At 33.0% G+C, this 16572-nt stretch overlaps 1 protein-coding gene across 13 annotated transcripts in view; it reads left to right on the top strand.

Annotated features, from left to right (window-relative positions):
• LOC138693202 (retinol dehydrogenase 13-like) overlaps nucleotides 1-16572 on the top strand; it is a 544367-nt gene that overhangs the window by 261600 nt on the left and 266195 nt on the right. The window contains exon 6 of one of the 13 annotated variants that reach the window (XM_069816962.1): nucleotides 1517-3248. The exons of the other annotated variants lie outside the window; for them this stretch is intronic. Within the exon in view, the coding sequence (XP_069673063.1) occupies nucleotides 1517-2795 (1279 nt within the window). The 3' untranslated portion in view covers nucleotides 2796-3248. Of the gene's footprint in view, nucleotides 1-1516; nucleotides 3249-16572 lie in introns of those variants that run through there. 13 annotated transcript variants of the gene reach the window in all.

The following is a 16572-nucleotide window of genomic DNA, read 5'->3' as shown; positions in this document are numbered from 1 at the left end:
TCTTTGAATGATTTTACAATTTTGTTCTACAAAAGATAGAATACTTAAGCTACTAAATTACTGTTTTAATGAATATAGTTTTTCGTGTTATGACACATAAATGCTAACTTGTTCCCAATAAATAATGTTAATGAGTTAGCTATTACAAGTAATTTGAGATCAATTACATGATTTTAAATCTTCAAATTACGTAATTTTTAGTATTTTTTTATGTCCTTTACTCGCATTAATCTTAAATTGAGTTAACACTTTCGTTTTTTATTGTTGAGTGTCAGAACCTAAAATTCTATTTTTTTGACAGAAGTAACACTATATATTAGAAACAATATTGTGAGGTAAGTTACAGTTAAAGCATGGTACAGTACGAGTTTCGTCACACTTCTCAAATCCATCCCACCTTTTTTCACACACTCACTTTTCCATCCCTTCCATTTTCATAATCTAATTCTACATGTTATTTAATTATACTGTTAATCCAATGCAAGACTGATTTTTTTTGTTCACAACTAGTAAAATGTTGAAAATACAATTACTGCAGCAGTTTATCACACTGGATTCTGTTGTTATAAACTAGTTAGAAGATACAATAATATGATAGATATTACAGTAAGTGATAATTATAGACTATTTGCCTGTTACATTATAAGTAAGTAAAAACACAAAATTAAATATCGAATTATATTACCTGAAGATTATGTGTTTTATTTAAAATAGCTGTTCTTTTAACAGTTGTTTTGAGTTGTAAGCATTAATCTCTACACCAGTTACTTTAGTTGTTATGACTCATAAACTGTTTGCAAACCGAATGTTCAGAGAAAAACTTCTCATAATTAGTTACGAATATCTATTTAACTGTTCGTAATTATATATAAATAGTATACTGTGTTTAATTCTCGTATAAATACCATGGCTGAATTGCCATGATTAAACATGCTGTAAAGAATTAAATAAGTAGACATTGTTATACACATACCCGCAACGTTGATTGATTATTATAAATGCTCGTCATCAGGTTTCGAAATGCAGCCATGAAAGATGCATGAACTGAAGTAGTGATTTAATTGGTTTATTTCATTCTGTAAAATAAATGTACTAATTATGTTAGCATAAATTTTACTAGTGTAATTCACAAATATATAAAATTCAAATGTGCCTCTCTTATAAGACTACTTCCTTTATTTATTGACACTATATCGTTTTTGATTTTCCATGAAGTAATAATATAAACCATTTTATAACTCAGGTAATTGCCAAATAGTTTAATAATTTAAAAAGTTTTAATTGTGGAAGTTAGTTAGGTTTTACTTTTCCCATAAAAAGTCACAGTTTATAATACTTAATTGACCCTTAAATTTTGGAGAAACTATACTCCATTGAAATGTTACTATACATCACTGAACAAAGAATATAGCATTTATTGTACAGGAGATTGAGCTTCTTTTCTTAATACAGCCACTAAGTATTGCACTCTAGTAAGATGAGAGTTATAGCACTTATTATAGGCTTTGTCTTACAGGTGTCATCACTCCTCAAAGACATCATTCAGAGCTTTCCACGAAGCAAAACTTACCATCAATAACATGATCCAGTTGAAGAGCTCCATTGCTCCAGCACCTGACATGTCAAAATCTGATTTGGTGTGGATTAAGACAGAAGTTGATCTTTCTGCAGATAGTTGTGAATTTTGTGATTCTGTGTTCAGCAGGAAGAGAGATTTAGCAGATCATTTAGCAAAAGTACATGAAGAATATGTACTTCATTGTGAAGTATGTGATAGTGTATTCAAACATAAATATCTCTTCGAAGAGCACATGAAATTACATGAACCAAACATAGAATGTTCCCAGAAAATTTCAGATACATGTTCTAACAGTTCTGGTCATGATTCTGATTCGCACATTCACCTTAATACAAAAGGGAAGAGTTCTAGAATATTACGAGTAAAGTCACCAAAAGAATTGAATATTTCTGGGAAAACTTCCGAACAGGTTTCTTACGGATGTGAAACCTGCGGAAAACACTTTAAGAGACTTTATCACCTTAACAAACACATTAAAACTCATGATACATTTATGAAGGTTGAAGCAGGTGAAAGTGAGACTGGAATGAGTGGTTTAGGCTCGGAAGATGAATCATGTAATGAAGAGGAAAAAAAGGAAGAAAGGGAAACAACTGAAAAGAAAGAAAAAACAAAAGCAACTTACCATTGTCAAATATGTGGAAAAAATTTCACTTTGAAGGATAGTTTTAAATCCCACCAACGGATTCACACTGGTGAAAAACCTTTCACATGTCATATCTGTGGCAAGCAATTTTCTCATACTGGTGGCCTCTACTATCACTTAAAACATGTTCATGCAGGTATAAAAAATCACAGTTGTGATATTTGTGGGCGTAGCTTTGCGCTAAAAGCAGCCATGGAAGATCACAGGCGAATTCACACTGGTGAACGTCCTTATGTTTGCCATACTTGTGGAAAATCATTCAAAACAAAGGCTTCACTATACATCCACAGTAAAATACATACAGATTCTTTCCCCCATTCTTGCACATATTGTGAACGTAGATTCCGATGGAGACAGCAACTGTTGGCTCATCTAACAACTCACACAGGCGAGAAACCTCACAGTTGCGAGATATGTGGTAAAAGTTTTGGTGTGAAGAATGACCTCACGAGACACAAACTAATTCATTCTGATGATAAACCATTTGTCTGCCCTCTTTGTGGTCTCTGCTTTGGACAGAAGAGATATCTTAAGAATCATGAAAAGTCACGTCATGTAACACAGAGATAAAGTGACATGATTAAAATACGGTCTTCTTTTATTACTTTGCTAGTGATTGATCATATATTTTTAATATATGCAGTATTAACTAACAATTTACGTGAAATTTCGTGTTACATTATCTCAGGGCTTTCTCTTACAGAAAACTTGTCATAAATTATGACAGAATGTTTATAAGATTTGGAATCTAATGATTTGTGTAAGTTTGCAGCAAATTGAATTTTGTACTGAATTGTAATAAATTTACGTGGGAAAGCAAATGCATTCATATAAGTAATTACATCACACTCAAAATTGTAACGTGTGCATAAGTTAACAGAGTGAAATAAAGTTCTTCAAAATAATTATATTTGACTTTGTTATCTTATTTACCAACATTTCAAGTTTTAGAGTAAATCATTCTTTACTTTAAACTATTGTTTTTGTAATTATTAAATATTACCTTTGATTTTGGAATTGTTTGTGTATTTGCACTAACGTTTGCTCTCATTTTAATATAATTATGTAAGTATTTGTATTTGACTTTACTTAAACTTAATCTCTGTTTTGTTTTCTTTTTATAATTAAATTACAATTATATGTATTATCTTTTTTATTATTTAGGCGTTTTCTACATTATAGTAGTATGGTTAGAAACTTTGAGATTGTGTTCGTACTATATTTCTATCCTCTTACACCATACGAAAAGAAAAGTAGTAAGCTCTGGAAGAAAATGATTAATGCATAACAGAGAACTAAAAAGAAAGTTCTATATTCATCCATTTTATATGATCATATAAACACAGCCAATCAGAAATCAACTTTTATTCAGGTAATATTGAAGTAACTTAAGGTATGTTTAATATAGAAGTGAGACTCTGTAATACAACAATAAAACATACACTCTAAATTTTCCTTCTCTTCATGCACCATTCTGTGTTCAAAAGATGGTGTTAATCATTAATTTAGCATTGAAAATATTATAATTTTAGTGCCATTGGGAGCAATTATTGGTTATGGCTTATAATTTTGTTAATTGAAGAAGTTCGTATCTCTCTTAATCTTATGTAATAAAATTTAGAGGTGTTTAATATAGCCAAGTATAGTCCAAGGAATATAAGCAGGTTTTATATACTACACTTTCACACATATTACTAAACTTAATTGCTGTGATCATCATCACATCATGTCATAGGAGAATCTCCTGTTCCGGCATGTATAAGAGCTGAAATGGACTATGGTCATAATTATAAATAACATGTTAGGTTCTTGCTACAGCCGAAAGTCAGTTGTTTATGGGTAGTTTTATGCAGTTATTCTCCTGGTTCTTTTCAGTGCACTCTACATATTCAAACAATGTGATGAGTGAAAAATAGTTACTTTAGATGAAACCTTTTGCAGGTACTTTAGAGGATAATGAGGATTAGGATGTTGGTTGAGAAATATTGTCATCTACCTACATTTTTCCTGTGAACTGTAATTATGCAATTACAAGTTCTTATATGACTTACATTGAAACAATTGAAATGTAGGGGACCTGTTATGAAAAAGAAAGACTGTGTAAAGAAGGTTGATTGGAAAGTGATGTATCATATGCTTCCAGAGATCGTAACATGTTTTAAATGATAATTTGAAGTTAAAGAGCTAAAATTATCCAGTGTACACCTACAGATTCTTAGAAAAGTGGAGAGGTAATGCTCCTGTGTCTGTTAGGTTTCCAGTAGGCCTATATTGTAACTACTTATTAATATCACATACCAGTTATTTTACCCTACGGGAGAACTTTTACATACAGGATTGCAGCTCACCCAATTCCAATTGCTACTTTTAGCTTACAGTCTCATAATGTGCAATCAGTGGTTGGTAACTGAACTCATTCCACAGCTCATTATACTTATACAGAGTGTAAAAACAAAATATTGTGATCACATTAAAATCAGTTTCGAGATATTCATGGAAATACACTCTTTCAGGATCCCTAATACCAAAAAAATCAGTTTTGGCATGCTATCCGCATCGAAATTGAAACTTAACACAAAGTAGTGATATGTTCAAAATCAGAACTAACTATTTTTCTTCGAAATCCAGTACTTAATTCATGATCTGTAAATTTCAACTTATGTAAACCAATTTCTTTTGAGACATGTAAACGTCATACCTTAAATGTTACTGTTTAACATTCTTTCATCTTTGACAACCTGACCAAGTCGAGGAAGATTTATTATTATTATTATTATTATTATTATTATTATTATTATTATTATTATTATTATTATTACTACATCATTTTCAAACAAAACAATTTATTGCACACAAAAATTAGTGTAACACAAACCATTATGGAAATAGACACAAAAGGCTGCATTATTCTATAAAAAATTGTGTACAGTATTATAACTTGATGTAAAACTTCTTCAGAAAAAAAAAACATTAAGGCATATAGATGTCTACAGAAATGAATTTACAGAACTAAGATAACCCTTGTCATACAGAAATAGACTAAACAAAAGAGGAACTAATTACACAAAACGAAACCTGGAGATAACGATATAGGGTAGAAATAGTGTACCATGGTTTGAGATGGAATGTTTATTCTCAAGTTGCAAGCTATACAACCAGGACTTCTTCCTCACCACAAATAATTTAAATGCCAGAAATGACCAGTCACCAGAGGGTTCGCTGTTTGTAGTAAAGGATTTCCTCTTCTCCTCAGTGTGTACAAAGATATTTTGTATTCAAGGGAGATTTCCATAAATTAATTTCCTTCTGAACGTCATAGTGCTGTTTGTTGCTTCTGTGACAATTAACATGGAATCTCATTTCTAATAAGACTTTTTTCATATTCATATCAATTTTAAATTCAAATTTTCATAAGTAGACATAATATTAGAAGTGGTTACAGGATACACAAAGCTGTATGTAAAATTCATTGCATAAGTACATTATTTAAACAGTAACATTTATAATTCAAATCAAATACCTATGTTTGTGGAATATCGCTGTGTTTAATGCAGAAAATGAAAGTTTTATTCATTTACATGCATAATAATTTTATTTATTTAATTTTTGTGTATTCCATTAATGACAAAAAAAAAAATGAGTAGGAATATCGTTGGTAAAATGATAAAAGAATCGAAATGTTGTAAACTTATAATGAAAAAATAAATATCATCATAGCACTGATTTTTTATTCTTGTATAAGAAATTGTGCCTATAGGTTGTTAGTACAATCCATAGTTTTGAGATCACTTTTGTTTATCCATTTGAATATACAGTGAAACCTGTTCAAATCGGAATCTGAACAATCCGGAATCCTGTCTATTTCGGAACAATTTATTGGTCCCGGAGAAATTTGTGTGTATTATGTGTAATTTTTCCTGAATAAAACGGAAACTGTCTGCTACTGTTCAAAACGGAAACAATATTTTGGACACACACTATATTTTGTAACTATATTTTGAAACAGCATGTAATTTCAAGGAATATACGAAATATGTAGGTCACTAAGATAAAAACAAGCTTTCTTTGCAAAATTGTAGAGGGTACGAGGATGTGTTGGCTTGTCGGTCATAAATTTTATTACCCTGTTGACTAGGCAGACGAGTCCCTTCAAAGATTTTCAATGCTTCACACCCCTATACTGTCGTAGCTAAACAGAGTGCAAGTGTAGTGATTTCCAGGTAAAAAAAAAAAAGTTACATAAAATGTGGCATTAACATTAAGTGATGAAGTAAAAGTTATCGAGATAAAGGAAAATTAGAAATAAAGTCTATGTGAATTAATGTTGAAGTTTAGTTGTGGAAAACTCAGGTGTGACACTTTAAAAAATAAAGATCATAATGAGTGAGTGGCGTGCGGCCAATATTGGTGACACAAAAGGAACCAGAAAGCAACTGTTTATGTGAAAATAAATGAACTGTTGTGGGAGTGGGTTCTTCATGACTTTTCAAAGAACAAGCCAATTTCTGGATCTGTTCTGAAAAGCAAGCTATTGAACTGGGAAAGAAATTAAATAAACCAGAATTCAAGGCTTCTAATAGATGGCTTCTAGTCCAATCAATTAATAAAGTGCAATGATATGCAGTATTAGAGTATAGTGTTAGATATTAAATAGAATGAGATTAGTGAACTTTAGTAATGTTTAATGACTAATGAGTGAGTTACGATAATATTTACACAGAAAATGAGATTTTAATCAAGATGATTCACCAACGTAATAAGCGACAGAAAGCTGATTTAATGTAATGAGTGTTAAACGGAATATTTTGTACTTCTTGCAGTTTGCGGCATGCCATTTTGTTTTTCATGTATATGAATGACAAAATATTCCATTTTAATGTCACACCTGAATAACACGGAAACCTGTCCACAATGGAAAAAAAATTAGGACCATGTCACTTCCGTCTTGAACAGGTTTCACTGTATTATCATTCATCATCATCATCATCATTATCGTCACCTGCTTTATGGATTAGGCATTTAGTGTGTTCCAACTTCAGGAGAATTTTCAATATTGAACAGTAAAATGAATTTCCATTTTCTCATTTGGAGCACTGTGATGCTGCAACAAATTTATTTCAACATTATAAAATACATGTTTCAATATATTATATAATTTCAACAACAAAAAAATTGTTTTTTACATGCAATGTGCTTGTTTGCATACAACAGTTAAATTTATCTTGAACTATTAGACAGATTTTGATACCTGTAAGTTAGTTAGAAATATCGTTTTTACTCAAAGAAATTAATGAGAATGAGTACCTATGTAAAGCGAAAAATACGAAATAACTGTTAACTCAAAATCGAGTCGATCTATGTACTAGCCTTCTATGCCCGAGATTGCAGGTTCGACCCCAGCCCAGTTCGATGGCATTTGTGTGCTTAAATACGACAGGCTCATGTCAGTAGATTTACTGGCATGTAAAAGAACTTCTGTGGGACAAAATTCCAGCACACTGGTGACACTGATATAACCTTGACAGTTGCAAGCATCGTTAAATAAAACATAAATTACAATTATTACTCAAAATCGATTCGGACAGATTTTCTCTTTGAATTCAAGAAGTAGTAATGAGACTACTCTTGGTTATTTGCTCAAGTAGGATTATAGGAGACTCTCGTTATAAACCACTAATACCTTTAACATTTCCGCCAATATTGATTGCAGGGTTTTGTAATATTTGAAGTGATTACAGTATATTGTTTCACCCGTGAGTTTGTTCACAAGTAATTACATTTACTTAGTCATATATAGTGTGGAAGGGAAGTCGCTCCTCACTAGAGAGAGCAGAGTATATGCACTAGCAACAGCAATAACTGTTGGTATCATGAACTCCAACTTGTAACAAAACAAATGGTCCACCGCTGTAGAGTAATGATTAGTAGGTCCCCTGTGATGGCTGAGTGGTCAGGCCCTGGTCGCAGTTACGGCTTTTCTCAGGGGTTCTTTCATTTCCCCATATTAAGCATCTACATTATTCTGTCAACATTTTTCCATTTTACTACCATTCCATAGCATTCCCCGAACACTGGCTAATGATGCACAGAGGGGCCTGGTCTAGGGACTAATGGCTTGCTCAAAACCTGGATACATAGTGAACCTTAAGTGTAGTTAGCCTGTGTGGGTTTGGAATGTGCCTTGAGGGTTAGTGCAGTAGATTGTAAAAGGTCTTAGTGCTGGGTCATAGTGCCCCCTCTCCCGAAAATTCCATTCCATTCCAGTGATTAGCAGGTCTGACTGTGAAACCAGCCGGACAGGGTTCAAAACCCTGGTGGGACAAGTTCCCTGCTTGTGCTTTTTTTTTTTCCGGGTTTTCCCCTCCCTCCCCCCAACTCATTAAGAGCAAATTCTGGGTAACTTTCGGCACTGGACCCTAGACTCATTTTGCTGGCATTATCACCTTCATTTTACTGAGACACTAGATAACCATCACAGTTGATAAAGCGTCGTAAAATAAACAGATAAAACAAACAACACAAAACTTAAATTATGCAATTATAGCAGATGCTGGAAATGTTTCACTCTTTGTTGAAGGCATAGTTCAACTTGTTTACACTTATTTGCAAACACTTTCACCAATGTTTCTTGTGTAACCAACTGGACATAATTACTTATGTTCATCTAAAGTTCCTCAATTGTTTTTGGATTTTTTCTTTTATGGCCTTATTTGCTATTCACTTAGAGATTCGCATTGATTTTGTGGGCCTCTGCAATGGTATATCCGAGATTTGATCAAGCTTTTCGTCCTTCAAAATTTTAGGTCTGTCACATCTTGGTGCAACGTGAACTGACCTGGTTTTACAAAATTTAATAATCAAATCACAATACTATCCCGATTTGGACATCTGGAATTAGGAAAATTAATATGAACTTCTCTTTCACTCTTTCCATAAAGTTATCTGCTTCGTGAAAACCTTCTTGCACCAGAAACACTCTTTCTTCCATACTGAACATTATTATAATCGTCTGTCACAATACACTGCACTGTGAAGTTGGTTGGTTGGTTGCCTATGGTCTTGTATCATGGCAATGAAGCTATCAACCATCTTGCAGTCCAATATTTTTCTGTGATGTTCAGATGAACATGCAAAGCTTCGCAATTTTCCAGGTAGTATGCACTGTAAAGTGAAATTGTCTGCCCTTAAACTAATACTGTTAAGGGACCCATACACGTCTGACTCAGCTCGGGTTCCAATTCGCGCCCGTGTGTGGACACCACAAGCCAAGTTCAACCGAGATTGGCTGGACTCGCCATGGCCTTTCATTGGGCTGGGCTTGCTATTGGCTCATGTGTATGTGATGTGAGTACATTCAAAAGAAAGATGAGTTTTAAGAATTATGACATGGGGCAACTTAACCCGGATCATACATACGCAAAGCAATATTTACTGACACGTAAACACTAGTTGATTCTTTACATATATATTTTTTTCTTTTTCTATTTAATTTCGGCCTAAGGTGTTCTTTAATAATAAAACATATACGAAAGTGTTCTAATAAACCCTTCACAGCGATTTTAGTTTGGTAAAAAGAACACAATATTCTTTTACAGGACAGGTCTCTCAAATCATTATTGTTAAAAAATGTTGTTATGTTATGAGCACATTTCATCTTTGAATTCTATTTAATGGCATAAGAATCAAAGTTAAACCTCCTTCTTACTCAATGCCGAGATGCTGCAGAAATGCATGTCTTCACAAGGGAAAAGCATATCTGTTGTAAACCACCACAACGTTCAATGACCATAAAAAAAAAAAAACACACACAGAAAAATGAGGACTTTTATCATCGATGTGTTTACTTGTACTTTTGTCAAAATATATTTCTTTGAAAGTACATATTATTGTTTCTTCCTTTTAATTTAGACCTAAAGTATCCTTCAGAAATAAATGTATACAAAAGTATTTTAGTGGATTCTTCACAGTGATTTAGTTCGGTAAAAACACATACAATTCTTTACAGACCACACCTCTCAAATCAGTATTGTTTGAACGTTTTGTTATGTTACAAACACGTTTTATCATCTAGTTGTATATTAGGGCATAAGGGTCGAGTTTTAAAACTTTTTTCTTCTCAGTGTTGAGATGTTGTAGAAATTTGTCTTGACAAGGGAAAAGCGCGTCTAATCCATTGTAAACCACCATAATGTTCAATGACCGTTCTACAAAACCACGAAAAAATAGGCCTAGACCTTTATAATAACACACTACAATCATCTAGTATTATCAACACTACTACAAGTTGCTTCGATGAACTCATTCTGGATACTGAAATGTACAAGCGAAGTTCGAGAGTTTGCTCATGCTTGCGTGGTGAAATATATCCGAACCTGGCTCCTGAGTTACGCTTGTACATGTATGAGCACATTTAGCTACCTAACCCCTATTGAAGGCAGTGTCAATGACTAACTCAGGGTGGTGCTGCCAGCTGAAATACTTTCTCTGATTTTAGACCATCACTTGCCTCAGTGTGGAGAGACTTTTCTTTTGTACTGTTCTTTATAAATGTAGCCTGAGACATATATATATATATATTTTTTTTTTTTTCATTATATAAAATACAGCTTCTTTGTGTGTAAAGCAGAAGTTACTGTAAACATAAATGTAATTGGTAACATTATAAAGAATTTAATTATCATGAAACACTTTAAATTTGTAGTTAATGGAGAAGTTGACTGTGTCGACTTCAACAGTAAGTTATTTTGTCTATGTATACTACAACTAAAATTAAGGGAACAAGATAACTGTAGAAGCAATGAGCAATATATAAATGAGTACCAGTATTGTTTCGCAATAATTAATAACTTCATATTTATTTATTGAACATTTTTTATGCCATAGCAGATTGCCAGGTAGGTCATCCTATATTATATGCAGATGACACAAGTACTGTAATTACAGCCAATAACTCCAACACATTCCAATCTTCAACAGAGGCAATTCTTCTCAAAATATGTGATTGGTTCTCAGCCAATAAATTTGTATTAAATTATAACAAAACTAACATAATCCAATTTAAATCCAGCGCAAATTCAACCTCGCTAATTTCAAACACAATAATTAACAATAGCTCCCTAATAGAAACAACAAGAACCAAATTTCTTGGCTTACAAATCGATGTGTTAAATTGGAAAAATCATATTAAAGAAATTACTTCCAAACTAAATTCAGCATGTTTTGCTATTAGATCTATGCAAGAGATAATAGGCCTAAATATCAGTGCATTAAAAACAATATACTTTGCATACTTTCACTCAGTAATGAGTTTTGGAATAATATTCTAGGGAAATTCTACATATAGTAACAGTATATTCCTACTACAAAAAGGAGTAATTGGAATAATAGGAAATCGTGTAAGACCATTTTCAAAAAACTATAAATAATGCCCATGGCTTGTCAGTATATTTTTTCATTAATAAACTTCCTCATATGTAATCGTGAAAACTTCACAACTAATTCAACAGTTCATAGCATAAATACGCATCAGAGAAATGACTTTCATACTCCATTGGCAAACTTTATCATGCTATCAAAGAGGAATGTGTTATACAGCAGTAAAAATTTTTAATAGCCTCCCTATGTACATAAAAAATTCAAACTCAAAACATAAGATTATTTAGGGTCAAATTAAAGAAGTACCTAATTTCGCACACCTTCTATTCTGTAGGTCAGTTCATGACCTTTGACAATGCTTCATGAATATTTCTGTCTTGTATTAAGTATTGATACTAAAACTTTGTGTTATATTAGGAGACTATATTGTAAAACTCTCCTTTATATATTTCAACTATACTGTGACTATAATTAAGACTTGATAGTACTATTAAGTTTTATTTTTTCTTTGATATCTTCCATATTTTAGCTGTAAAGCAATGTACGAATACTATGAAATGTAAATAAATACAATACAATATTAATCCATACTTTTAGATTACAACCCAAGTGCTATATGTACGTAATTAACTGCTGCAGAATGTTATGATTTTTTCCATTAATTATGTTTATTTAAAACTTCTACTTTTATTAAGAATTGAATTGCTATTGTAGAAACTGTGGATAAGTGCCAATAAGGAAGAAAATGGGAATCCAGTTTTATGTTCTGTTAATATCAATTATATATCAATCATAACAAATGTCGTGAAAGCAAAATTTATAAAATTGCACTATACTTACATCACCAGTATAAATGTTTGTCATTTGCAACAAATAACTGGTAAGTGGGTACCAAACAGAACATTAATATGAAAAGAGGAGAAGCTTACTTCGTCCTAGACGACTATGGTTGGATGAAGTTGGGACAATTTTCCTTATGAGATGGACAAGCAAGGATGGAGAGAAGAAGAAATGTATATGAAAAATTATCAAAAGTTGTCCATAACACAAACCTGTGACGATTTTGCAGCACGGAATATTTTGTCATAAAGGTGAAATTGAATGACCTGATTTCGAAAATAATACTAGTTTTTGGGTATCGCATACAGATTATGCACAATTCTACATTTAATACAAAACTGAAAATTCGCCATTCCCTAATATTAGATTTGCTGCATGTCGAACTTGTAACATCTTATATTAAATTGTTTAACATATTTTTAATTTAGGTTATGTTCTTTCCTTGATCATATCTCACATCTGTTTCTGGTCCTCAGGTTCCCATACCTTAAACAATCAAGATACTGCAAAGACAATAAAAATACTTTTTTCTAATATAAAAGCAGAATTCTATCTCTCCCATCATCAGTACAACTTAAATCTCGTGTCAGTGACCCTTTTTGAATGTATATTGTGTTGTGAATTTTGTATATGGAAAAAATGGCAAATTCAAATGATACACGTAGGAAAAGGCTGTGAACAATTCGAACAATTTTTGTTACATATGTGGGTCTCAGAAAGTTACGTTACCCTCTTTACATATCAAACTAGGACTAATGAAGCAATTTGTCAAACCTCTGGACAAAAGTGGTCCTTGTTTCCAATATCTTGTTAAAAAAATTCCAATATTTCCTAATGAAAGTGAGAGAAAGTGTTTTGATGCCCACAGATTTGCCAATTCATTAAGAATGCTGAGTTTAGAAATATCATGACTGACTTAGAGCTTCAGGCTTAAGGCTCATTCAAGGATGTGATCAAGCTTCTTGACAATGTTAAAGATGACTGTTATAAGCATATTATGAAAATCATGCTCAAAAAGTTAAAGGCACTTGGAAGTAATATAGCTTCAAGTTACATTTTCTGCATTCTCATCTTGAATGTTTCCCTGAAAATGTAGGTGTACTAAGTAAAAAGCAGGGTTAGAGATTCCATCAGGACAAAAACAAATGGAAACGAGGTTTCAGAGTTGATGATACGTCTCCATGATGACTGACTTCTCTTGGTGATGAATAAGAGATTAACCTCATCAGGACAACAAATACTTGTAAACTGAGCTTTCGTTTTCAACAAAGCGGACGAGGAAATGGTTTTCTTAAGGTGTGTTCGAAATTTCATGATTCATTTTAAACTGTTTTATCTATATAATTGAGATTTTATCATGTTTTGCAGCATTTTACGCATATTAATGTGTGTATGCAAGTTAGAAATTGCTAAAAACGGAAATATTTTTCTGCATAGCAAAAAACAGTATGTGATACGAAAAAATGGTAACCAAATTTGAATTCAGCACACCAATATTAGGTTTAGTGACCTGTTCAACTCTGTGCCGCAAAACAAAAATTTAATTTCACAGGCCTGTGTAATTAGTACTAGTGTGTATTAATCATGCATCATTATCCTGTGTGAGCTTTAGTTTACTGTAGTAATAATATTTATAATTCTTTTGCTAGTAATAATAATTATATATGCGTAAATCACTAAGTCATGCAAACCAATTTTTTTCAGGCAAATGTGATTTATAAAGAAATTTCGAAATATACATATTAAAAGTCAAGAATGTCCTCTATCAATAATATACTTGTGAAGATTTTAGGATTTAGACAAGGGAAGAGAGCAAAACACAGAACTTGAATTAGTTGTTCCATTATTTCTCCACCTTATAATGTTGAAAATATATTCTGCACACATTTACCACATTAACAACCTTAAAGTAATCTCTGAGACAATCGTTCACTGCCAGTGATGAAGAAAGCACTGAATAACATCTGCTTCAACATTGTCCAGTCTTTGAAGCTCACGTCTCACTATGTTGGCGACATCTTCTCTTGTATGGAAGCATTTTCCATGGAATGGAGATTTCAATTTGGTAGCATTATCGTGAAGGATGATAAACATTGTGAAGTGATTCAGGATGTTTATCTCTGATAGTGCGACAACAAGTGAAACAAAATGACACAAAAGAATTACTCGAATTTCATAAGCCAAAATAGCTATTAACTTCACAAGAGATGTATTTTGGCGGAATTTATGCCTTCACAGCAATCTTTGATGTTGCCATTCAGCGGACTGGCATGTAAGCTTGATTAATAGGCCCTTGGCCCAGGTTTCATTAGTGGCTATGGTCCTGTTCAGTGTGTTGTCTCTCCTTCATGTTCATATCCTTGCACATTCAAATGACATGTTTCATGACTTGTCCCCTTTTGTTCTTCTGGCAGTTCATGTGGCATCCACTTCGCAGCAATTTTGCACTTGTGCAGATCTTTTTGTAAAATTTTATACCTGTATGTGCTTACAACTTCTGTAGAGGATCATCATCTGTGATCACGGCATGAGCAACATCAGTATGAAGTTATAGGGCATTCGGTGTCATGTTGGCACTTGCTGCTCTTCCATGTTGAAAAGCTGCTATCTACCTTGCAACAGTTCGGTATGGGATAGCACGACCTCTGCATGACATTCCCTCATGTTTCTGCTATGGAGCAACGTCTTTTTTTATGTATCAATGCTGTTTCAGTTGAGTAACAAAGATTGAAAACCAACTGACTCTGTGCTCCCCTTCCTTTGATGTCTTGAACATGCATACCATCTAGCGTCATCAGTAGGTATGAGATGTTTCAATGTCATAACAATATATCCTAAAATTCTACCGAGGCTTGGGATTCCACAGAAAAAAATGTTGCAATGACTTAGTAAGTGACCTAGGTATAAATAGATTCCCTCCAGTTATTTGCTATTTGTAAACATGGTTGCCAAGTTTTGATGAAGGTGATTTTATCTATGGTTTTAATCAAATTGTAATCATCATGGTCAAAATTATTTTTGCCCTAAAATGGTGAAAATAAACATACATGTAGGAATACAATTATTTCAAAACAAACTTAATTATAATCAGCACCTTATTTGATGATACAATTTAATTTAATCTCCAAAAAGTAACATACAAATGTCACACTTCGTTTGTATATTATGTAGCATACTACTGTTCCATATAATATACCGGGTGTTTCAGACCACCCGTATCAGCCTTTTTTCTCGAAAACTATATGATACTGGTTGTTCATAAAAAAAAAATTTTTGATAACCAAAACCTATGTAAAGAATCAATTGGTGGGCGTACCATTTCCCATAACAAACCGGTGTGGCCTCCTCAGACACCTGTGGTCAACTTCGAAATTTCAAATGAGAACATGGGTCATTGAAGGTGCCATTGGAAACTATCTTTAAAAAGAAACAACTTTTAACACTTTTTTTTTCTAACTTTTATTGTTTACTCACAAAGCAACAAAAATGGTATTTTCTGAGAAATTTTGTACGTTGTTAATGTACGTACACTCCTCATATTAAGTGTTCAAAATGTCTGCCACCCTGTGCTAAACAATGTTATGATCTCCTCCTAACATCCGTGATTGCACGGAGAATTTCAGCACAGCTGAGAGACACACATGGTGTGGCTTCTCTAATTCTTTGTTTCATGTCTTCTCTAGTTGTTGGACGCACCTAGTAGATCATGTCTTTAATTCTCCGCTATAAGAAGGATTGCCCATGTCTCGGGATTACACCATAATACAGTGTTTAGCATTCTCAAAGACAACAAATTTCTTTCATATCATATTCATATCCATCAGGAACTTGAGGAACATGACTTCCAGACTTGTGTTGATTTCTGCAACTGATTTCTAAACATGGACAGTGATTTCGAGCTCAGAATTATGTGGACTGATGAGGCAACTTTCAAAAGTAATGGTCAGGTGAATCTCCACAATGCCCATTACTGGTCTCCAGTTAATCCACACTGGCTATGTGAAGTGAATTACCAGCGCGTGTGGAGCCTCAACACATGGTGTGGCCTCCTCAGACACCGAATCATAGGAATATACTTTTTTGAGGAGAACTTGAATGGTAGAACACACGCTTCCTCCACAACATTTTGCAC

Source organism: Periplaneta americana, chromosome 17 (genome assembly GCF_040183065.1).
Source record: "Periplaneta americana isolate PAMFEO1 chromosome 17, P.americana_PAMFEO1_priV1, whole genome shotgun sequence".
NCBI lineage: Eukaryota > Metazoa > Arthropoda > Insecta > Blattodea > Blattidae > Periplaneta > Periplaneta americana.
Note: the sequence above shows the minus strand (reverse complement) of the source record. Positions and strands in the feature narration are given on the sequence as shown.